Source organism: Mauremys mutica, chromosome 15 (assembly GCF_020497125.1).
Source record: "Mauremys mutica isolate MM-2020 ecotype Southern chromosome 15, ASM2049712v1, whole genome shotgun sequence".
Lineage (NCBI taxonomy): Eukaryota > Metazoa > Chordata > Testudines > Geoemydidae > Mauremys > Mauremys mutica.
In genome coordinates, this window is record NC_059086.1 from 37,616,252 (window position 1) to 37,640,284 (window position 24,033).

Consider the following 24,033-nt stretch of genomic DNA (forward strand, 5'->3'; position numbering starts at 1 on the left):
GAGCTAGATGGGTCGAGGCTCTGATGGGGGGGGGAGGGAGCTACTGGGCTGCATGGGCCCATGGGTCGGATCCCAGGGGAGGGGGCCCATCGCTTGGATTCAGGAACTGGAGGGGGGCATCCATAGTTAGGATCCACCATCCCCTCCCACCATCTGTGGGGTGAATGAAGACATGGGACGCCTGGGTTCCATGGAGACTTTAATAATTTCCATACATTGAACGCAGAACAATCTCTCACCCCCGACAGAAAACGAGGGAGCCCCCCCGCAAACATTGATATGCATAGGCAGGTTAACCCTTTGCCTGCTGAGCCAAAGCCCCCCCGTCACAGACCCCACCCCCATCCACAGGCCTGGGGAGGACATGGCTGGCAGGGGAGGGGGCTGTGTCCCTACTGAATCCACTCTGGGCCAGTGCAGGGCCCCCCGGGCATGGAAATCTAGTGCAGGGTCCCCCTTTCCATGCAGGGATCTACTATGGCATCCTCCTCCTCAATGCCCAGGGATCCTCAGGGATCCCCTCCTCTCCAAGATCCCTCCCTCCTCCACCTGTATGGATCCATTATGGAATCCTCTTCCTCTGCATGTAGGGATCCACTCTGGGATCCCTCCCTCCTCCTAGCAGGGATCTGGTCTTAACCCCCCTCCTCTCCAGCTAGGATCCAGCCCTCCTACTCATGCAGGGATGTGACATGGGATTCCCCCTTCATGCAGGGTTCACGGCTGGGATCCCTCCCTCCTCTGTGCACAGAGATCCGGTTCCACACAGCAGAACCCACCACCTTCCAGGAATGGATCCCAGACCAAACCCACCCCCCTGGCACTGCCCCCACCACCTCCCGGCTACACTCCCCAAGCCCCAGCCCTGCCAGGTGCCCAGCAGAGAAAGGGTTATCAAACACCGCCCCACCAGGGACGACATCTTTAGCCTTATGGGTCCGAGCAGGGGGGCAGAGGTGAGGAACAGGGGGACCATTCTGATCCACGTGGAGAGCTGGCTACATCTCAGTGCTGGCCAAGCCCTTCCCGTGCGACGTTACGTGCGGCCGTTCCCTGCTGCCCCCCCCCAGAGGTGGTTGCAGCTCAGCTGGGGGGCATTGTCATTTTTATTACTATGGGTATGGCTCTTGCAGAGAAAGTCTTTCCATCCCACAAGCACTACATGCTGCATATAAAAAAGGCTAGATATGTACATATATACACGCACACACACACACAATATAGAGAGAGAGGTGGGGGGCGCACTGCCTGGGGGATATAGAGACCGCCTTCAAACTGACACTCCCACAGCAGGGTTCAAATCCCCAGCCTTTACCCCTGAGTTAAAAGCTTGGCCCCTCCAACTGCAGTCGATCCTTCCTAGCCACTAGGGGGCACCAGGAGCACACAGAGCCCTCTGGGTGGGACAGCCTGGCCGGGGTCCATCAGGGAGTGCTGGGGAGGGGGGCCTGCAGGATCCAGCTGGAAGGAGACACAGGGTCCAATCCTGAGCAGTGTTGGACTAGAGCAGAGACAAGGAGGGATTTGCCTGAGTAACAAGTAAGGACAGAGTAATGGCTGAGTAGTGTTTGATTAAGGACTGAGAACCCACTAAGGTAAGACCGAGTAGGTGCTGGAAAGGGACCAAGTACCATTTGAGTAAGGAAGGAGTAACAAATCAACTAAGCCAAAGTAAGGGCTAGGTATGGACCGAGTAACATTTGATTCAGGAGTGAGTAAGGATGCAATAACTTTTGAGTAAAAATAAGTACTATCTAAGGTTAAGACTGAGTAGGGACTGAGTAACATTTGAGAACTAATGGAGTAGTGTTTCAGTACGGACCAATTAGTGTTTGAGTAAGGAGGTAGTAACATTTTAGTAGGGTCAGATTACTCTTTGAGTAAGGACTGAACAACAACAACTAAGTTGGGACTGTAAGGATGGAGTACTTTCTGGGTAAGAACCAACTAACATTTGCAGTAGGGGTGAGTAACATTTAAGATAAGACTGAGTAGGGGCAGAGTAGCATTTGAGTAAGGACCGAGTAACATCTAGGCTAAGACTAAGTAGGGGCTGGGTAGGGACTCACAGCTGAGTACTGGCAGGGTAACAAGAGTAGGGATGGAGTAAATACAGCGCAATGGCTGAGTAACATGTCCCACCTGCGGCACATTTGACTGAAGACTGGGTAAAAACTAAAACCAGACTGATTAGAGGTTGGAAAGCCCGAGGATCATATGAGTACGCGCCCAGGCCTGGATGGGCCGCCTGGGCCAGCGGCTCCATGATTCCAGCTGGTGTTGCTACCTCAGGAGCTCAGGCCGTCCTGAGCTGAGTCAGGAGGAGCGTCCCGCTAGCCAGGGCATCTGGCCCTCGCTGCTGCTCCAGCCCCTCCTCGTCCTCCCCACATATTTACGGCGAGACCAGCGGGACCCACCTCAGCCAGAGCTGTCAGCTAACCTGCTCCCGGCCGTCCCAGCCGCCCTCATTGCGCCTCAGCTCTTCTTCCTGCAACATGGGTGGCCAGCGCTGTGCCCAGGCTCAGGCTCCGGTGGAAATCCCTCACCTGCACCCGCCATTTGCACAGCTGTGGGGTCAGCGTCACCCTGTGAGCGTCCCACGCGCCCAGGTCTCTCTGGGAGCTCCCGGCCAAAATTCTTCCTAGTCCCCTCACTGTGGCCTAGCGAGTTTCATTTCTGTTACTCCAGATCACCCCGTGATACTCCAACCACCCTCTGGATTTATGGAGTAAGGAACAAGTAATGTGTGAGCAACCAGCTCTGGACGGAGTAAAGCTCAAGTAAGGATGGAGTAATGTCGGAATAAAGACACTGTCAGGTTTGAGCAGGGATGGGAGTAACAGGTAAACTCAGACTGGGTAAGGGCTGAGTAACAGATGAGTAGGGCCTCAGTAACCACGGAATAATGTTAGGCCAAGTAACACCTGAGCATGGACCAAACACTGAGTAGAGAGTAACAGTCGAGTAGGGGCTGAGTTCATAGTGAGAGGATGTGAAGTAACGTCTGAGTAAGGACTAAGTAAAGACTAGGGATGGGAGTAAGGACTGAGCAGAGTCTGGGAAGTGACTGAGGAGGGGCTGAGTCAGGAGCATGCTAGGGGCTGACTACAGGTGAGCAGTTATGTAACAGCTGAGGAGGGACTGAGTAAGATCTCAGGAGGGGCTGAGTGAGAGCTGAGTAACATTTGAGTAGGAGCCAAATAAGAGGCCAAGAGACTGTGTAAGATTTGACTATGGATTGAGTACGGGCCAAGTAAGAGCAGAGTAGGGGGCCGAGTAACATTTGTGTAAGGACTGAGTAGGGCTAAGTATCATCTGAGTAGGGGGTCAAGTAAGGGCTAAGTAATATGGGAGTACAGACAGTATCGTGTGAGTAGGGACTGAGTAACATGGGAGTGGGACAGAGTTACAAGGTAGTAGGAGGAGAGTGTCATGAGAATAGGGGTAGAGTAACATGAGTGGGGCAGAGTAAGGGCTGAGCTATGTAGGAGTAAGGGCTGAGTAACATGGAAGTAGAGCCAGAGTAAGGGCTAAGTAATGTAGGAGTAAGGGCTGAGTAACATGAGTGAGTAAGGGGCTAAGGACTGAGGAGCAGGGGAGTGGGGGCAGAGTAAGGGCCGAGTACCGTAGGAGTACGGGCCGAGTAACATAGAAACAGGGCTAGACTAAGGACTGAGGAACAGAGCAGTGGGGGCAGAGTAAGGGCCGAGTACCCTAGGAGTACGGGCCGAGTAACATAGAAACAGGGCTAGACTAAGGACTGAGGAGCAGGGGAGTGGGGGCAGAGTAAGGGCCGAGTACCGTAGGAGTACGGGCCGAGTAACATAGAAACAGGGCTAGACTAAGGACTGAGGAGCAGGGGAGTGGGGGCAGAGTAAGGGCCGAGTACCCTAGGAGTAAGGGCTGGGAGAAAGTGAGCCCTGAGTACTAAGTGGGGAAGGGGAGCTGGCAGCCGCCCCACTGAACTCACTGGCGTCAGCCAGCGTTCACCCCACATGCTGACCCAACAGGACGTGGGGGCGGAGCTAAGCCCCGCGGAAAGGGGACATGCTGGGCTTCGGGGAGGCAAAGGGACTCCTTAGGGACGCATCACTCGGATGTGGAGGGGTTGCAGACTGTCAGGGACCCCCACACACACACTGCTGCAAAGGGACCTACCACAGCTGGGGTACCCCCCCCCGCACACACGCATCTGCAACAGCAGCCCCTCCCCGCCCCCATTTCCCCCACATCTGGAAGACTTCTGTCCCCACAGCTCAGCGGGTGTGGGGGACAGGAGAGGAGGATTTGGGGCAGGGGGCGAGTGACCACAGAATATAACCCCCTGGATCAATCCCCCCACTGAACCTGGGGGGTACAGGAGGGGTTGCAGCCGCCTCCCCCACAGCAGGGCAGAATCAAACACATCTCCATGGAAACATAACTCCGGGGGGCTGTCCCCCAATGCCCATCCCTCCCGGCGAGGGGGGGGCTATAGATTATTATTTCTCTATATTTATAATATTGCCTTGAAAAAATAAAACTTAAACAACATGGGGGGGGGGCATCTGCCGTCCAGCCGGCACCGCCCCTCCCCCAGAAGGGGATCAAGGCCCCCCCCGGCCGTGGGGCATGGTCCGAGTCCCGGCCCCAAAGGCAGCGTCCAACCAAAGGGGCAGAGTCTCGGCTGGGGGGGTGGGGGGGGGGTAATGTCAGTCCAGCCCCCGCCCCTCCCCGTCACTGTGGCTCGGCGGGGTCACAACAGTAAGCTGGGCCGTCCGTTCTGCCCGTTCACTGTGGGGGGGAGCAAAGGGTTAGAGAGAGACGGCGGCCCCCCCACCGCTGATGGGATTCCCCCCAGCCTGCCCTCCCCCCACCCCCAGCCTGGTACTGCCAATACAGCGCCTGTGGGGCGGGTGTGTATTGGGGGTGATACGGAGCAGGGTGCCCCATGCGCTCCCAGCTGGGGGGGGGTCCGGATGAGGAAGCCTGGGGGGGGGGGATGGGGGCCATGCTGAGAGCTGGAGGGGGCCACGGGGGGAGCGGGGGGGGGGGGGAAGTACCTGACCCGAAGGCTAAAATTCAGTGTCCACTACCCGGAAGGCGGCGCCCCCTGCGGGAGAGGAGAGAGCGTTCACCGCGCAGCCGGGGGAGGGGCAGGGCGAGGGGGTCCTCAAGGGGGAAGCTTCCCCCCCCATCCTGAGAGGGAAGGGCCCTAGCAGGGCTGCGGGGGGGTCCCAGCTGGGGGCAAGTCAGAGAACAGACCAGTGTTAGCAGCCAGCCCTGCAGGGCGCATTAGGTCAGGGGGGAGGGGGGCTTGGGGAGCACGTCTGTGTGAGCACAGGGGTGAGCGGGGGGAGGTGTGGGCAGGGTCTCCCCTGAGTCGGGCAGGGAGGGGCTGGGGGGCGATCGGGGGGGCTGGGGGGGGCGATCAAGGCGCGGGGGGGCATGTCTCACCTGAGTCGGGCAGGGAGGGGCTGTGGGTGGGGCAGGGAGGGGCTGGGGGGCGATCGGGGGGGCTGGGGGGGCGATCGAGGGGGCTGGGGGGGCACGTCTCACCTGAGTCAGGCAGCGAAGCTGAGCGCAGCCCCGTCTCCTTCTGTAGCTGAATCTCTTTTAGTGCAAATATGGACGTGGCTATGGAGACACGAGGGGGGTCACGGGGGGAGCAGTTACAGCTCCCCACAGCCCTGCCCCCCCACTCTGAATTCCCTCAGCTCTGCCCAAGTCTATACACCCCCAAACCAGCCCCCACCCAATTCCTTCTTTGCCCACCTCAGCGCCACCCGACTCAGCCCTCCCACCTCCAGCCCCCCCACCTGAGCGGAGCCCCCCCTGCCCTCCCCTACCTCCAGTCCCCTGAGCGGAGCCCCCCCGCCCTGCCCGACTCATCCCCCCACCTCCAGCCCCCCCACCTGAGCCGAGCCCAACCCTCCCCCCACCTCCAGCCTCTCCACCTGAGCCGAGCCCCCCCAGCCCTCCCCCACCTCCAGCCCCCCCACCTGAGCCGAGCCCAACCCTCCCCCCACCTCCAGCCTCTCCACCTGAGCCGAGCCCCCCCCGCCCCCCCCCACCTCCAGCCCCCCCCCCTGAGCGGAGCCCCTCCCTGCCTTCCCTTCACCTCCAGCCCCCCAACCTGAGCCGAGCCCCCCAGCCCCAGCCCCGCGGGTCACTCACTGTCCGGGAGCTTGGTGACACGCTCGCCCAGGCAGTGGAAGAAGTGGTGCCCCATGGCCTCGGCCGCTGACATCCGCTTCCGCCCCTCGAACTGCGGAGACATGCCCCGGGGGGCGGGGTCATGGGGATGGACCCACCAGCCCCCAAGATTCTGCTACCAGACCCTCCTCAATCCAGGGCCACTCACCGCCCCCAAATCCCCCACCCCTTATCCCACGCTCTAAGCCAGTGTACCCCGGCCCCCCCCAAGCTCTCACCTGCAGCAGTTTCCCCAGCAGGTCGGCTCCATCACTGTCCAGCCTACACGGGGGACATGGGAAATATCAGCCCCCCATGAACCCACATAAACCCACAGTGGGATTTACACACACAGCCTGCAGCCCCCAGGGAGATCCAGCCCCCCCACCCCCGGCCCTTCCCCCCACACCTCCCAGGTGGATCCAGCCCCCCGGCCGTCACTCACAGCCCCCGGAACCCCCCACGTGCAGCGGCCCCAGGGCTGACCTGGGCGCGTGGTTGAGAAGGGCCTCAGGCCGGTACTTGGGGTACTTGTAGGATCGGAACTCCTCGTTGGACAGGATCCCTGGCCACGTCTCCTCGTTGGGGGTCCCTGGGTGAGGGACAAAGGGGGTGAGGATCCGACAGGGCCCCATGGAGCCCCCCACCCACCCCTTGCAGCACTACGATGCCCCCCCACCCACCCCCTGCAGTACAGCACCCCGATGAGCTTCCTGCCCGCCCCCGAACCACAGTGACCCCCACTGAACCCCCCACCCACCCCCTGCGGCACGGTGACCCCCGCTGAGCCCCCAACCCACCTCCTGAAAGGGAGATGATGTTGCATGTGAGTTTTATTGTTTTGCATGAATACTGTGTGTGCCTCAGTTTCCCTGTGCGCTGCACCAATGCCAAGGTGGTGGGAATAAGGGTGTGTGACTTTGGCTAAGACTCTCGGGGGCAGGTGAGGCAGCTCCAGCTGCCTGCAGGTAGGCGATGGCTGGTGCCCTTTGTAACCTGAGACCCAGGAGGGGGATGCGAACGGGGGTGTCTGAGGTGGGGTTGCTGGAAGCTGGCAGTGTGCTTGGGGGGACTGGAAGGGGGGGGGGAGTCCAGGGCATCTGGCCCAGGACTCCCCAAGATGGACTTGGCTGAAAGTCTCTGATTTCCGTGCTAACAAGCTCTGCTCTACGCCGTGTTCCTGTCATTTAATAAACCTTCCCTGTTACCGGCCAGCTGAGAGGCTTGGTTGGCTGCGGAGTTGGGGGGCAGGGCCCTCTGGCTCCCCCAGGACCCCCCTGCCCAGGCGGACTCGCTGGGGGAAGCGCACGGGGGGGGACGGGGATGCTGAATGCTCCGGGGTCAGACCCAGGAAGGTGGAAGCTGTGGCAGCATCTTGCCCGGGGACGGTCTGCTCCGAGAGAGGAGGCTCCCGCAGAGTCCTGGCTGGCTTCGTAGGGAGCAGCTCCAGAGCATCGCTCCAGGGACTCCGTGGCGCCCCCCACCCGCAGCATGACACCCCCTGCAGCATGGCACCCTCCGACCATGCTCCCTGCAGCACAGCACCCCCTGCGGAACCCAGGCCTGCCCCCAATCGCCCCCGCTGACCCCCCAGCGTCCCCCTCACCGAGGATGCGGAAGATAAAGTGCAGTTGTTCCTCCACAGTGGAGCCAGGGAAGAGCGGGCGGCCCGTGGACATCTCGTAGAATATGCAGCCCACGCCCCTAGGGGAGAGGTGCTGAGGTCAGGGTGCCCAGCATTGGGGGGGTCTCCCTGGCACAGCCCCCCCCCCCAGTTCCAGGGGCCACTCAGAGGCACAGCACCGTCGCCCCAGCACGGCAGACGGCAAAACCACCCGGGCTGCAGGTGGGGACCTGCCCCCCGCCCGGGCTGGTGCATTGCCTCCCCCCACCAAATCGCCTGCCTTCCCCTCCCCTGCCTGGGCCGGCGCGTCCCCCTCCCCTGCCTGGGCCGGCGCGCCCCCTCCCCTGCCTGGGCCGGCGCGTCCTGCACCAGGTGGTCTGAAGCCCCAGGACTGAGGCGGGGGCGGGGGGGGGGTGTCGGTGTCACTGATCAGGCCCGGCTGGACACAGCGGGGTGGGAGGCTGGGGGCTGCGTGGGGGAGGGGGCAGCACTTTGGGGGTGGAGTCCCGGGGGTCCCCGCGTGGTGAGAGAGCAGGAGAGGCCGGGCCCAGATCAGGGAGCTGGACTGGGGGCACAAGGAGAGGAAGGGATAGGAGGGGGGCAGAGGACCAGTATGGGCTGGGAGGAGAAGGGGGCCAGGGTCAGGTGGGGACAGGAGGAGGGGGGCGGGCCCCAGGCCGGGCGGGGTCACTCCGCCAGCAGCCATGGCACCCCCAGGCGCCCCCCCGGCTCACCACATGTCGATCTGCGTGGAGTACTCGGTGGAGCCCAGCAGGATGTCGGGGGGCCGGTACCAGAGCGTCACCACCTCGTTGGAGTACGTCTTGGTGGGGATGGACTTGGCCCGCGCTAGACCTGGCACAGAGAGAGGGGGATGGCACTGGGGGGAGGGCCCGGGGGGGTTCCGGGGGGCTCACCGACGTCGGCCAGCTTGAGCTCGCCCCGCTCGTTGCTGAGCAGGTTCTGGGGGGCGGGAGGGTTTGGGGGTTCAGGGGGCCCTGGGGGTTCCGGGGGGCTCACCGAAGTCGGCCAGCTTGAGCTCGCCCCGCTCGTTGCTGAGCAGGTTCTGGGGGGCGGGGGGGTTTGGGGGTTTGGGGGTTCGGGGGGCCCTGGGGGTGCTGGGGGGCTCACCGAAGTCGGCCAGCTTGAGCTCGCCCCGCTCGTTGCTGAGCAGGTTCGGGGGGGCGGGGGGGGGTTGGGGGTTCAGGGGGCCCTGGGGGGTTCCGGGGGGCTCACCGAAGTCGGCCAGCTTGAGCTCGCCCTGATCGTTGCTGAGCAGGTTCGGGGGGGCGGGGGGGGGTTGGGGGTTCAGGGGGCCCTGGGGGGTTCCGGGGGGCTCACCGAAGTCGGCCAGCTTGAGCTCGCCCCGCTCGTTGCTGAGCAGGTTCTGGGGGCTGTGGGGGGGGTTTGGGGGTTTGGGGGTTCGGGGGGCCCTGGGGGTGCCGGGGGCTCACCGACGTCGGCCAGCTTGAGCTCGCCCCGCTCGTTGCTGAGCAGGTTCTGGGGGGCGGGGTGGGGGGTTTGGGGGTTCAGGGGGCCCTGGGGGGTTCTGGGGGGCTCACCGAAGTCGGCCAGCTTGAGCTCGCCCCGCTCGTTGATGAGCAGGTTCTGGGGTTTGAGGTCGCGGTGCAGCACCTTCTGGCGGTGGCAGTACGCCAGGCCCCGCAGCAGCTGGAACAGGAAGAGCTGGGGGGGACGGAAAGGCGCCGTCAGCCTGGCCGGGGGGGGGGGCCGGGAGCCCCCCCAGCCCCGCCCGCGCTCACCTTGACGTTGTGCATGTTGATGAGGTTGCCGCAGTCGTCCAGGTACTGCTTCAGGTCCTTGTCCTGCGGGGGCAGGGCAGGGTTAGCGCCGCCCGGATGCCGGGGTCCCCTCGAGCCTCCCCCCGCCCCCCCACTCACCAGGTACTCGAAGACCAGGGTCAGCGACTTCTCCGTGTGGATGATGTCGTGCAGGGTGACGATGTTGGCGTGTTTCAGGTCCTTCAGCAGGGACACTGGGGGGGGGGGGGGAGCGAGTGAATCCCGGCCCTCCAGCCCCCTAGCATGCTCCCCCCCGCACCCTCCAGCCTGCCCCCCCGGCACCCCCAGCCCACCCTCCAGCCTGCCCCCCCGGCACCCCCAGCCCACCCTCCAGCCTGCCCCCCCGGCACCTCCAGCCCCTCCAGCCCCCCCTCCAGCCTGCCCCCCCGGCACTCCCAGCCCCTCCAGCCTGCCCCCTGGCACCCCCAGCCCACCCTCCAGCCTGCACCCCCGGCACCTCCAGCCGGCCCCCCCGGCACCCCCAGCCCACCCTCCAGCCTGCCCCCCCGGCACTCCCAGCCCCTCCAGCCTGCCCCCTGGCACCCCCAGCCCACCCTCCAGCCTGCACCCCCGGCACCCCCAGCCCACCCTCCCCCCTGCCCCCCTGGCACCCCCTGCCCACCCTCCAGCCTGCCCCCCCGGCACCCCCAGCCCCCCCTCCAGCCTGCCCCCCTGGCACCTCCAGCCCCTCCAGCCCACCCTCCAGCCTGCCCCCCTTGCACCCCCAGCCCACCCTCCAGCCTGCCCCCCGGCACCCCCAGCCCCCCCTCCAGCCTGCCCCCCGGCACCCCCAGCCCACCCTCCAGCCTGCTCCCCCCAGCACCGCCCAGCCACCTAGTATCTCCGGCCTGCCTACCAGCCCGCTCCCTGGCCCACCTCCTGGGCCCCCCACCCCCCCAGCCTGCCCGCTGGTGCCCCCAACCTCCAGCCTGCTCCCTCGGCACCCCCCAACCTGCCCCCCCAGCACCCCATAACCTACCCCCTAGACTGCCCCCCAGCCTGCCCCCTCAACACCCCCACAGCCTTCCCCACCCAGCACCTCCAGCCCGCCCCCCGACACCCCAAGCACCCGCCTCCCAGCCTGCCCCCTCGGCACCCCACAGCTGGCATCCCCCAGCACCCCTGAACCTACCCCCTAGACTGCCCCCGCAGCCTGCCCCCTCCCCCCCCGGCAGGTACCTTCCCGGATGGCTGTGCAGGGCGCCCCCTCCTCGTGCTCCAGGCGAATTTCCTTCAGCGCCACCAGGTTGTCTGTCAGTTTGCTCTTGCCCTTATAGACGGTGGCGTACGTCCCCTGTGGGGCAGCGATGGGGGGGGGGGCGCACAGGACCTGGAGGTCACAGCTGGGGGGCCCTCCTGCCCCATCCCCCAACCAGTCACTCGCCCTCCTTCCCTGACCCATGACCCCCACTCCAGGGTGCCCCCAGTCCAGCCCCCTGATCTCTGCCCCATCACCCACAGTCCCCTCCCCAGCCCCATGGCCTCTCTCCTGGCCCCTCCCTCTAATCTCATCCCCTGGCTCGGACCTGGGGGGGGGCATTAGGACCTCCCCATGCTTCCCGGGGCCCAGCTCCCACCTCTCCCAGTTTGTCCAGCTTCATGTAGGTCTCCAGCTTCCCGAAGCCGATCTCAGACTGTGGGCGAGAGACCGGCCGTGAGACGCCCGCCGGGGGGTGGGGGAGAGAACAGCTGGGGGGCAGCCAGCCAGGGAACACTGGGGGCTGTAGGGTGCTGGGGGCAGGGTGGGGGCACCATGGGGCTGGCTGGGGTGAGCCGGGGGACACGTGGGGTGGGTCAAGGCAAGCCGGGGCATACGTGGGGTGCCGTGGGGCTGGCCGGGGAAGGGGACAGCGGGGACCCGTGGGGCGGGGGAACCCATGGGGCAGGCCGGGGCAGGGGCCAGCGGGGACCCATGGGGCGGGACAGGAGCCAGCGGGGGACCCGTGGGGCAGGGGAACCCATGGGGCTGGCCGGGGCAGGGGCCAGCGGGGGACCCGTGGGGCAGGGTAACCCATGGGGCAGGCCGGGGCAGGGGCCAGCGGGGCACCGTGGGGCAGGGGACCCGTGGGGCAGGGGCCAGCGGGGCGCCGTGGGGCGGGGGAACCCGTGGGGCAGGCCGAGGCAGGGGCCAGCGGGGGGACCCGTGGGGCAGGGGAACCCGTGGGGCAGGCCGAGGCAGGGGCCAGCGGGGCGCCGTGGGGCAGAGGACCCGTGGGGCAGGGGCCAGCGGGGCGCCGTGGGGCAGGGGACCCGTGGGGCAGACTCTCACCAGCGAGACGCGGCGCAGGCGCCGGCTGAGGGGCTGCTCGAACAAGGGGCTGTTCAGCGCCAGCTTCTCCAGGCAGCCCTCGGGCAGGCGGATGTCGGCCGGCAGCGAGAGCCGCTTGTTGATGTCCTGGGGGGCGCAGGGACGGGGGTCACAGGCGCAGTCAGAGAAGCCCCTGCCCCCCCCTCACCCCCCCGCAGGCAGTGACCCTGCCCCTCCCCCGAGATCTCCCCCGGCCGCCCCCACCTCGGAGGAGATCTTGCGGGCCGAGCTGTGGCGCATGCGGACGCGCACGGGGGACTGGACCTCGTCGGACGAGGTGCCGGACGCCTGGTCGCTCTCCCCATCGGAGCCCATCTTCACATCCTCCTGCACCATCTCTGGGGGGCAGAGCAGTGGGGCGTTACCGGGACGACGGACAGACAGCACCCCCCAGCAGAGACCCCTGGCCGGCCACTGCCAGAGACCCCCAGCCGGACCTCCAGGCAGCCCCCAAGCACACAGCGCCCCCTCCTGCGGAGCCAGCCCGCGCCACAGCGCCCCCCGCTGGATACCCCTCAGCCAGCCCTCGCCACAGCGCCCCCCGCTGGATACCCCTCAGCCAGCCCTCGCCACAGCGCCCCCTGCTGCATACCCCTCAGCCAGCCCTCGCCACAGCGCCCCCTCCTGCGGAGCCAGCCCTCGCCACAGCGCCCCCTGCTGGATACCCCTCAGCCAGCCCTCGCCACAGCGCCCCCCGCTGCATTCCGCTCAGCCAGCCCTCGCCACAGCGCCCCCTGCAGGATACCCCTCAGCCAGCCCTCGCCACAGCGCCCCCTGCAGGATACCCCTCAGCCAGCCCTCGCCACAGCGCCCCCTGCAGGATACCCCTCAGCCAGCCCGCGCCACAGCGCCCCCTGCAGGATACCCCTCAGCCAGCCCTCGCCACAGCGCCCCCTGCAGGATACCCCTCAGCCAGCCCTCGCCACAGCGCCCCCTGCAGGATACCCCTCAGCCAGCCCGCGCCACAGCGCCCCCTGCAGGATACCCCTCAGCCAGCCCTCGCCACAGCGCCCCCTGCTGGATACCCCTCAGCCAGCCCGCGCCACAGCACCCCCTGCTGGATACCCCCCCGGCCTCGCTACAGTGCCCCTGCTGGATACCCCCCAGCCTCTGCCAACCCGCGCCACAGCGCCCCCTGCTGGATACCCCTCAGCCAGCCCGCGCCACAGCGCCCCCTGCTGGATACCCCCCTGGCCTCGCTACAGTGCCCCTGCTGGATACCCCCAGCCTCTGCCAGCCCGCGCCACAGCGCCCCCTGCTGGATACCCCTCAGCCAGCCCTCGCCACAGTGCCCCCTGCTGGATACCCGTCAGCCAGCTCGCACCACAGCGCCCCCTGCTGGATAGCCCCCTGACGCCCGACAGTCCTCGCCACAGCGCCCCCTGCTGGATACTCCTCAGCCAGCCCTCGCCACAGCGCCCCCTGCTGGATACCCCTCAGCCAGCCCTCGCCACAGCGCCCCCTGCTGGATACCCCTCAGCCAGCCCTCGCCACAGCGCCCCCTGCTGGATACCCCTCAGCCAGCCCTCACCACAGCGCCCCCTGCTGGATAGCCCCCTGACGCCCGACAGTCCTCACCACAGAGCCCCCTGCTGGATACCCCCCAGCCTCTGCCAGCCCACGCCACAGCGCCCCCTGCTGGATACCCCTCAGCCAGCCCGCGCCACAGCGCCCCCTGCTGGATACCCCTCAGCCAGCCCGCGCCACAGCGCCCCCTGCTGGATACCCCCCTGGCCTCGCTACAGTGCCCCTGCTGGATACCCCCAGCCTCTGCCAGCCCGCGCCACAGCGCCCCCTGCTGGATAGCCCCCTGACCCCCGACAGTCCTCGCCACAGCGCCCCCTGCTGGATACTCCTCAGCCAGCCCTCGCCACAGCGCCCCCTGCTGGATACCCCTCAGCCAGCCCTTGCCACAGCGCCCCCTGCTGGATACCCCTCAGCCAGCCCTCGCCACAGCGCCCCCTGCTGGATACCCCTCAGCCAGCCCTCACCACAGCGCCCCCTGCTGGATAGCCCCCTGACCCCCGACAGTTCTCACCACAGAGCCCCCTGCTGGATAGCCCCCTGACCCCCGCCAGCCCTCGCCACAGCGCCCCCTGCAGGATACCCCTCAGCCAGCCCTCACCACAGTGCCCCCTGCTGGATAGCCCCCTGGCCCCCGACAGTCCTCGCCACAGAGCCCCCTGCTGGATACCCCTCAGCCATTCCTCACTACAACGCCCCCTGCTGGATAGCCCCCCGCCAGCCTTTGCCACAGAGCCTCCTGCTGGATACCCCGCCCCGGCCTCCGCCAGCCCTTGCCACAGCGCCCCCTGCTGGATACTCGCCCTCCTGGCCTCACCACAGCTGCTCCTGCTGGATAGCCCCCTGGCCCCCGACAGTCCTCGCCACAGAGCCCCCTGCTGGATACCCCCCCGGCCTCCACCAGCCCTTGCCACAGCGCCCCCTGCTGGATAGCCCCCCCCGCCCCCAGCCCTCCCCACAGCACCCCCTGGTGGAGACTCCCTCCCTCCCCAAGCCAGCCGTCGGCACAGCCCTCACCCTCCCGACACTGCCAGGCAGCCAGAGGCAGCACCCCCAGGCCAGCTCAGCGCGCGTTGGCCGGAAAACCCTGAAAGCAGCTGGCAGGGAGGCCAGGGGCCAGTGCCCAGAGCTGGAACTCTGAGAATGACCCCCCCAGGGTCCCCCCTGTGTCCTGCCAGCCCGGCTCAGCCGCCCACGTAATAAAACACCAACCACAGCCACTGAAAGGGGGAGAGGCTGGTTACCCCTGACTCTGCCGGCACTACAAGTCCCCCCCACCCTCCCCTGCTCTGACCACTAGACCCCACTGCACTCTCAGAGCCAGGGAGAGAACCCAGGAGTCCTGGCTCCCAGCCCCCTCCACACTCTAACCCACTAGCCCCCATTCCCCTTTCCGAGCTGTGGTCTGCTCCACAGAAGGGGGGCTGGCTCGGGGGGGGGGTCCCTGGGGTCTGCACTGCCCCTCCATAGTCACCTAGTCGGCTGGCACGGGCGAGGTGGGCGCTCAGGCTGCGGGTCATGCCCGGGCGCGGCCGGCGCTGCAGGAAGGAATAGACGCTGCGCGAGGCGCCCCAGGGACGCCCGCTCTTCCCCGCCAGGCCTGGGGGGCACGAGACATGGGGCGCAGGGGAGCCCAGCCCACAAGGAGAGAACGATTGGGGGAGGGAGGCAGTCACACACCCAGGGGAGAGGATGTGGGGGTTGGGTTGGAGGGACCATACAGATAGGGGAGTAGATGGGAGGGTAGATTGGGGGAATCATGCAGCCCAGAGGAGGAGGGGCAGATGGGGGGTTGTCACACAGCCGGAGGGGGGCGCATGGAGGGGGGGAGAAGGTCACACAGCCGGAGGGGGGTGCGTGGGGGGGGGGGAGATCACACAGCCGGTGGGGGGTGCATTATGGGGATGGGGAGAGATATCACAGCCGGTGGGGGGAGGTCACACAGCCGGTGGGGGGTGCATTGTGGGGAAGGGGAGAGGTCACACAGCCGGTGGGGTGTGTGTGTGTGGGGGGGGGTCACACAGCCGGAAGGGAGGAGGACAGGGAGGGGGGCCAGAAATTAAACACAGACAAAAAAGAAAAGAAAAAGAAAATGAAGAAACAAAAATACAACAGAACAGAAACAAAATCCAGGACCCCTGCGTAAGGGGCACAGACCAGCCAGGGGGGACGTACCCGTTGGGGGGCCATGGACACCCCCGTGCCTGAGGGGCTCACATCAAACCAGAGCACTGGGGTCCAACCATCCCCCCCAAATCCCAACCCCCCAATAAACCCTGGAAAGCATCAGTAATGTCCCCTGCATCCTGGCTCCCACCCCCACCCCACTCTAACCCCTAGACCCTATTCCCCTCCTGGTGCAGCGGAGAGAACCCAGTATTTCTGGCTCCCAGCCCCCACTACTCTAACCACTAGACCCCACTCCCCTCCCAGAGACGGGAGAGAACCCTGGAGTCCTGGTTCCCAGCCCCCCCCCACTCTAACCACTAGACCCCACTCCCCTTCCAGAGCTGGGGAGAGAACCCAGGAGTCTGGGTCCCCTGTCCAAACTGCCTCAAACACCCCCATTTGGGGCTTTGGTTCAGTCCAATGGAGGTGGAACCCGGCTGTCACACCCCTACAGCCGAAGTGAGATGGTATGTTCCACCTGGCCATTGGCCACCTCTAGGGAGCCAGCCAATCGTTGCTCAGCTTGGTGCCTAGGTTGGTTCCCAAATGAGCCACCAGCAATGGGGAGGGGAGGGTGAGGAGGGAAGGGGAGGCAGCCTTTAAAGGGACAGCCATGCCCAGAGACCACCACACAGGCACAGCCAGGGAGGTCTTAAAGGGGCAGCCACATCCCCAGACCCTTTACAGGGTCCATCCAATGGACACTTTAAAGGGGCCATAACACCCCCAGGGAACCTTAAAAAGACAGCCATGCCCAGGTAACACCTTAAAGGGGTAGCTATGACTGCAGAAAGCCTTAAAGGGGTGGCCTTTTGCACAGATTCCTTTAAGGAACCATCTTGTAAGTGGAACACCTTAAAGGGGCGGTTACGCCCAGAGAACACCTTAAAGGGGTGGCCAGGCCCCTCAAATGTCTTAAAGGTGCAGCCACAGCAAGAGGCAGCTTAAAGGGAAGGTCTCAGTCCGGATCCCGTCCAGGCCCAGCACAGAAAGGTCCCATGGGAAGGTGCCGGAGTAGGCGGAGCTGCCCCGGGGCAGGCCCGACTGGGGGAGTGGCTCACCGGTGTCACTGCTGTTGTTCTCCTCGATGTTGATCTGCTCATTGAGGTTCTTCTCGGCTGTCCGGCTCCCCCGCAGGGTCATTGAGAGCTGCCTCTTGATCTTCTTCATCCGATCCATGGTGGGGCCAGGGCTGGGGCTGCTGCACGGAGGGGAGAGGACACCACAGGCTGAAACATCAGATCAGGTACACAGGGAGGGATCCCCTGGCGCTGGGATGCAGCCACCTCCGGGGCAGGGCAGATGGGGAACAGCTGCACATAATGCCGCACAGGGACTGCTCTCCCAGCACTGAGATGCAACCACCTCTGGAGCAGGGCAGCTGGGGAACAGCTGCACATAACACTGCACAAGGAGGGCTGCCCTGGTGCTGAGATGCAGCCACCTCTGGGGCAGGGTAGCTGGGGAAAAACTCTAGGGGAAAGAGTCTAAGGAAATTTACTAACCACGAGCCGCCTACCCCACTCCCCGGCTAAGGGCCATGCCAAGCAGAGGTAGGTCAGGGCAGGGGCTAGGCATGGTGTCGATGCTCCCACCCCAGCATGTGTCTCACATTACGCCCCAGTAATGGACAACCCAGACGGATTAGTCACCCTGCAGCATGGCTAGCCAGCCAGCCAGTGCCCCCACATCAAACCCAGCAGTCAGCTGGCCTGGTGCCCCCCCAGATCAGACCCCACAAGTCAGCCAGCCAGTGCCCCCCTGATGAGCCCCAGGCCAGCCAACATGGTGCCCCCCCGCATCAGACCCATGGACCATAGGGAACACGTGGGGGTGCGGTTGGGCCCATATGTCTCCCCCAAAGGGTCAGCTGTAGGGGAACTCAGGGTGGGGCCCTCGACAGGAAGGGGGCACAGTAGCTGATGGGTGGAAGGACTGAAATGCCGCCCCGTTAACACTGAAGACTAGTGATGACTCACAGGAAAATTGATGTTACCATGGCAATGTTTGAACAGCTGACTCTGGGAGGAGCTTGGGGCATGTGGAAGGAGCCAAGGTTAGTGGGTGGGGCTTGTGACTCTGGAAGGAGCCTGTGTGAGAAGGGATCTTGGGGGAGGAGCTTGAACATGGGGAGGCTTGTGGGAGGAGCCTGTCGGAGAGGGAGTGGCTTGGGGTTTCTGGAAGGAGTCTGTACAGTGGCAAGGCCTTGGATTTGTGGGAGGAGCCTGTTACATTGGGAGGGGCATGTTGGCAGAGATTGTCAAAGGGAGGGGATGGTGGGTGGAGACAGTGGGAGGAGCCTATGTGAGTGGGAAGGCCTTGTGGTTGTGGGACAAGCCTGGAGAAGCAGGAGAGGGTTGGGGGAAGCCCGCAGCGTGGGGAATGGTGGCAGGGGGCCGGCTCCCAGCAGCTGGATGCCCCCACAGTGATGGTGAATTAGCAAAGTGTACCCGCTGCCATCAGTAGGCTTCAGGAGTAACACCCAGCTGTGACACCGGGGGCAGTTCACATCCCTCCGATTGGCTGGGGGGCTGGAGCAATCCCCACAGCCTCCAACCGCCGCTCCAGTGTGAGTACATGGGGGAAGGATACGCAACGGTGGGTGGAAGCACAGGATGGCAATAGCCAAGCAGGGGGCTGCGGGGTGGGGGACTGGGCAGGGGGACTCTCCCTGGGCAGTCAGTACCAGGCGCTGGGGGGCACCGTGCTGTGTGGGGCAGGGTGGGTAGCAGGGCACACTCTCCCGTGGCAGGCAGGACTGGGCGCTGGGGGGGGAGAGGTGCTGTGGAGAGCAGGGCAGGGAGCGCTCTCCCCCAGCTGCCAGTGCTGGCCCCACTGGGGGCAACTCAGGCTGCCCCTTCCTTCACCAGACAGAAGCATCTGCAGAATCCTCTTGGCTTGAGCTGCCTGCCAGGGGCCAGAGCAGAGATCCAGCCCCATGCAGCCCTGCCCCCCAGCACACAGGGCACCTACGGCACGGGCTTGTGCCACGCCAACCCCAGCCCAGGGCTAATGAAGCACCTGGCAGCTCACTTGTCCTGGCAGGGAGTGGGGTCTAGCTGGGGTGGGGGGGGGCTGGGAGCCAGGACTCCTGGGTTCTCTCCCTGGCTCTGGGAGGGGAGTGGGGTCTAGCTGGGGTGGGGGGGGCTGGGAGCCAGGACTCCTGGGTTCTCTCCCTGGCTCTGGGAGGGGAGTAGGATCCAATGACTTCGCACCATCTATGCATCACTGCGCTTTTGGGGGGGACTCTGAGGTGGACCTGAGTAAGCAGCAGCCCCTGTCCCCTCCAGGGGCACCGGCTCCCATGTGGCACGGTGAGGAGCTGGGTCTACATACCCCCTCCCTCAATGGCTCTGGATCCCCACAGGAGCCCTGTGGGCAGGGCCGAGGGCGGGCTCAGCTCCAGATCCGAGCGAGGGAAATGCCAGAGCCCGGCTCAGCCAAGAGGCTCACCAAGGTTCCCCCGGCCTCATTCTCATCCCCGACCCGCCTTGGCCACCAAGCCCCAGCTCTGGGACTCCCGGGAGTCGGACACCAGCCTTCCCCTCGGGCCCCCGCTGCTCGCAGGGCAGGGGGCACCAGCGACAGGTCACCTCCAGCACCCAGAAAGGACTCGAGGGGGTGGCAAGGCTGGGGGAGGGGAGTTTGACTGAGCTGGCTTCCCCCCCATGCCCCCCACTCCCACCCAGCACCCCCTGCTAGCCCAGCCCTGCCCCCCATGCCCCCCACTCCCACCCCGCACCCCCTGCTAGCCCAGCCCTGCCCCCCACTCCCACCCCGCACCCCCTGCTAGCCCAGCCCTGGCTCCCTCCACCCCCCCCCCCAGTGCCCCCCACTCCCTCCCCGCACCCCCTGCTAGCCCAGCCCTGGCTCCCCCCCCCGTGCCCCCCACTCCCACCCACACCCCCTGCTAGCCCAGCCCTGGATCCCCCCCAGTGCCCCCCACTCCCACCCACACTCCCTGCTAGCCCGGCGCTGGGCTCCCCCTCCCAGCTGTGCTCTGGGGGGCACGTCCAATGGACCAATCCAAGGAGCGTCTGTCTCCACAATTACTGCCCCCGGGTAAAGGCCAGAGATGCGGGGCGCAGGGATCCTACCGGCCGGCCAGAGGGAGGAGGCCCAGGTCTCGAAGCCGCAGCTACAACCACCATGGGGGGGGGGGGGGGGGGGGCTTGGGGAGCGACTCACTGAGCTATTAATACCTCCTGGGACCAACTGACCTACCGTGGGGGGCGGAGCCCAGGGCAGCAGCCATGGGGGGGGGCCATGCAGGGAGAGAGCTGCCCCCCAGACACCCCAGCGCGATGCCCTGGACCAGCCCCCGGGAGCCCCATGCCTCCAACCCCCCCATTCCCACCACCCCAAGACCTCTGAACCCTTCAAGACCCCCAGCCCCCATCCATCTGACCCCTCAGCCCCCAAAGTCCCACCCCCCATAAGACATCATCCATCCCCTAGACACCCCTGGCCCTGGCCCTGACCCCCATCCTGAGAGCCCCATCTCCTGAGACCCCCCCCCCCCGCAAAGATTTCCCCCACCCCTCTCACTCCTCCTTCCTTCAGCCCATGGACTCAGATCCCCTGGCTCAGACCCTGTCTCCAGCCCTGAACCCTCCCCCCCCCACACCATCCTACCCCCCTCCAGCCACAGAGCCCCTTCCCCTCCCCAGCAACACGTGGGGCACTGGAACCAGCGCCGACTGCCAGGGGAGAGCGCCCCACTCCCTGCAGAACCAGGGGGCAGGGAGCCAGGACTCCTGGGTTCTCTCCCTGGCTCTGTGGGGGAGTGGGGTCCAGTGGTTAGAGCCGGGGGGAGAGAGCTCCCAGCAGCTGGCACCAGGTCCCACTCCTCCCCAGCTCTCTGCCCGAGAGCAGCCCCAGGGCTGTGGCAGGGGCAGGGTCGGTCCATCTGAGGCAAGCGCCGGGGGTCAGTCAGGCCCCCAACTCCCCCAGAGTCAGCCAGGCCAGAGCCAGCCCTTCCAAGGGGCAAGGACAGAAGCCCCCCAACTCCCAGACTGATCTGCTTTGAAAGGCCAATGTGCCAGGCCGCTGGGTCCCCCCACAAGACACCAGCCAAGGCGGGGGCCCCGGATCTGCCTGCCCCACCCCCCCCCGCCCAGGATCAGCCCCGTCTCAGACACTCCCAGCCTGTGCAGTGAGCACCAGCCATGGGACAAGAGCCCCCCACTGCAGCCATCAACTGTGCCCCTCCCAGACCCTCACTGCCCCCCAACGCACCCAGTCCCACATGGTGGGACCCTCTCCAAAGAGCATCAGCCACCACAGGCCCACAAGCCAGCCTGGGTCATCGCCCCCCCCAACCCGCCCCACACAGCTTGATATAGCCCCCTCAGTCAGCCCCCACACACAACCCGATCCAGCCCCCCCGATCCAGCCCCCCCCATCATCCCCACACACACACACCCCGATCCAGCCCCCCCATCATCCCCACACACACACAGCCCGATCCAGCCCCCACACACAACCCGATCCAGCCCCCTCATCCTCCCCACACATGCACAGCCTGATCCAGCCCCCGCCATACACACAGCCCGATCCACCCCCCCCGCCTCTCAGCCCCCACACTCAAAGTAACCACATGATTTAGATTTAACCCAGGCTGGGGCCTTTGCAGTGAACTAATCCTGTCTGGGGGGGACCTCAGCTCCCAACCACCACCACCCTTATTCCCAGGAGTCAGGCACACACACATGCAACCTTGTCCATGTCCCCCCAGCACATGGGAGAGGGGGGTAAAGACCCCTTGCTATCCACCCAGTATTCCTGCATTCACTCACTGAAGGGAAGAGCCAGGAATCCACCCCAGGCATGGGGGTGGGGATGTCACCCCCACCCACACCCTCACTGCAGCGATCCACCCCACACCCCTCTCTGCCCCACACAGGGGGAGCGACTCCCCCACCTGTCCCAACACATGCAGGAGTGGGAGCAATTCCCCCCTACCCGATTTAGCCTGACTGCACAGGGATCTGGTGAGTGGAGAGATCCCAGAGACCTCCCAAAATGGATTCCGGCAACCCATCTCTCACCCCCCACCCCCCATGCTGGGGGAAAACATGACAGGCCACCCCCCCCCACTGTCCTGGATCCATTTCAGACACCCGATCCCCTCCCCACTGGATCCCCCAGGTAGATAACTGGTGGGAATCCCCCCAATGAGCAAGAAGAGAGTGCAGAGGGATCCACTGATGTGGCTAGGTCTGCAGTGAAGGGTAATAGTGGATCACAACAGGGGGAGCTCCCCAGACCAGCTAGAGAACATGCTGAGGGCTCACCCCAGATTATTCTCTCTCTGTGGAGACCAGGACTAGATCTCAGAGGCAAACAGCCTCGGTGGATCCCTGCTGGGACAGAGCCCCTGAGAGGGGAGCAGAGAGAAAGATACCTAGAGTGACAATCCAGACTAGACACCTACAAAACAGGACGCGCTGATCTCAGAAGTGAGAGTAGATCCCCAAACACTGAACAATGGGGAGAGGGATCTAGTCGGTGTAGTAACAACCCCAGGCAATCAGGGCAAAATAGATCACCAGACTAATAGAGTGATCCAGTTAGGGTCGATTGCCAGAGAATGTCAGACGGGATCTTGGTGTGATGAGATCCCTGGGGGTCTGAGTGGATTCCCAGCCCAAGATAAGTGAATAGATCTCCACAAGGTGACAGGGGAGTTAAGTGTGTGAGGATCCCTGTAAGAGTTAGCATGGGAGGTAGATCCTTGCAGGGAGGTCAGGGTAGATTCCTGGGGGTCACAAAATGATCCCCAGGCCAAGGGGTAGAACAGAGGAACCCAGTGTGGGTATATCCCAACACCAGAACGTAGATTCCTGAATGTCAAAAAAGTCACCATGGATCCCCCAGTCCATTAGGGCTGGGATCCAAGTGATCCAGTATGAGTGTATCCCATGAGGATGATGACAGGTAGATCCCAGAGGTTGCAGTGGATCCCCCAGCCAATAAGGAAGGAGAATATTAATCACTTTTAGGTGTACTTCATGAAGTGGATCACATAGGACAGCAAAAGTGGGTAGATCCTATGGTCAGAGATCACAGGGGATCCCAAGTCTAGCAGAGAATCCCATGTGAGTGGATCCCATAGAGTCAGAAGTCATTAGAGACCCCTAATGAATGGGGAAGAAGCAGAGGGGGCTCCAGTGCATGCAGATCTGATGTAGCCTGGATGGATAGATCCCATGGGTCACAGCAGACCCCCCCAGCCCAATGAGGGAGAAGATGGATCCAGTGTGAGTTGATCCCATAGACCAAGTGGTGGATACCAGGCACACAGTGGATCCCAGACCAACACGACAGAAGATGTGTGATCCAGTGGGTGCCAATCCCCTGGGACCAAGCAGGTGGATCACAGGGTCACAGTGGATCCCAGCCCAATAGGTCAGAAGATCCGTGGGATCCAGCAGGTGTCAATCCCACAGGGCTGCAGTGGGTGGATCCCACAGAGCCCAAGGGATCCCAACCAGATGGGGCAGAAGATTCATGGGATCCAGTGAGAGTTGATCCCATGGGACCAAGTGGGTGGGTCCCCAGGTCACGGTGGATCCCAGCCTGATGGGACAGCAGATCCCCGGGATCCAGTGGGAGTCGATCCCGCAGGGTTGCGGTGGGTGGATCCCGGGGTCCCAGTGGATCGCCAGGCCCCGCCCCACGGGGTGTCTCTTACCCTGGCTGCCGCTGCAGGGGGCTCAGCGCTGCTGCTGCGGGTCCCAGTAATCCTCAGCCATGGCCGCCGGCTCGGCCGCCCGGGGCTCGGCTCCCCTCAGCCGCCCATGGTCCCCCAGAGCCCGGCGAGAAAGGGGAGGGGGGGGTTGCGCACAAGTCTCCTCCCAGCGAGCGGCGCCTCCCCCTCCGCCCAGGCCACCTCCCACCCTGCGACTGGCTAGCGCCGGCCCCCGGCCCGGCCTCCCCCCTCGCGGGACGTACCACTCCGCGCACCAGGGGAGGGCCACACGCAGGGAGCAGCCAGGGCAAGCCGAGCCCGTCCCCGACGGTGGGGGAATTAGGGATCAGCAACCCCCATATCCACTAGGGGCTGGTGGTAAACTGAGGGCGCAAAAAAGGTGGAAGAGGGCAATCACCCCCCTCTTTTTATTTGGTACGGTCCCAACTGGCCCAGCCCGGGTGGGCGCTACCATTACTGAGAGGGAGGAGCACCCTGAAAGCGGAGCGCTAATCCCCCTGTTTTACGGGACCCTCGGGGAGAGATCAATAATATATTAAGGGATATTATGACGCATTAATTAAATAAGTCTGCTGAAGGGAGCCCAGTAGCCAATTGAAACTAACCCTTCCCGTTTTTACAATGGTACTTTCTTAACTGTCTTCTCTTTCCTCAATGGAAAACGTCCCCAACCGCCTTCTTCTCTCATGGGGGCTGTACCATTATAACAAGCAGCTGG

General features: G+C 64.6%; 1 protein-coding gene across 6 annotated transcripts; it reads right to left on the reverse strand.

The window, feature by feature from the left end:
* Positions 1-186: 186 nt before the first annotated feature.
* Positions 187-23,701, reverse strand: CDK16 (cyclin dependent kinase 16). Of its 6 annotated transcripts, none has more exons than XM_044988066.1 (18): positions 23,558-23,701; positions 16,663-16,802; positions 14,907-15,032; positions 12,113-12,246; positions 11,870-11,995; positions 11,178-11,234; positions 10,780-10,894; positions 9,700-9,794; positions 9,562-9,624; positions 9,361-9,484; positions 8,533-8,653; positions 7,781-7,878; positions 6,661-6,766; positions 6,414-6,456; positions 6,157-6,247; positions 5,539-5,616; positions 5,043-5,092; positions 187-4,773 (listed from the first exon to the last, which is right to left on the reverse strand). In XM_044988066.1, exons 2-17 carry the CDS (start codon positions 16,778-16,780, stop codon positions 5,055-5,057), a joined length of 1,533 nt encoding a protein of 510 aa, XP_044844001.1. In that variant the 5' UTR covers positions 16,781-16,802; positions 23,558-23,701; the 3' UTR covers positions 187-4,773; positions 5,043-5,054. The 6 variants fall into 6 exon arrangements, with proteins under 6 accessions (XP_044844001.1, XP_044844003.1, XP_044844000.1 ...); XM_044988068.1 differs by lacking the exon at positions 23,558-23,701 and adding an exon at positions 23,298-23,495 and having other exon boundaries at positions 16,663-16,799; XM_044988065.1 differs by lacking the exon at positions 23,558-23,701 and adding an exon at positions 23,298-23,495.
* Positions 23,702-24,033: the final 332 nt, after the last annotated feature.

Coding starts and splice junctions, on each gene's coding strand:
- CDK16 (XM_044988066.1), bottom strand. CDS start 16,780: ATGGATCGGATGAAGAAGATCAAGAGGCAGCTCTCAATGACCCTGCGG. Junction 11,996..12,112: donor CCCGCAAGATCTCCTCCGAG/GTGGGGGCGGCC, acceptor TGCGCCCCCCAG/GACATCAACAAGCGGCTCTC. Junction 9,625..9,699: donor CCCTGGTCTTCGAGTACCTG/GTGAGTGGGGGG, acceptor CTGCCCCCGCAG/GACAAGGACCTGAAGCAGTA.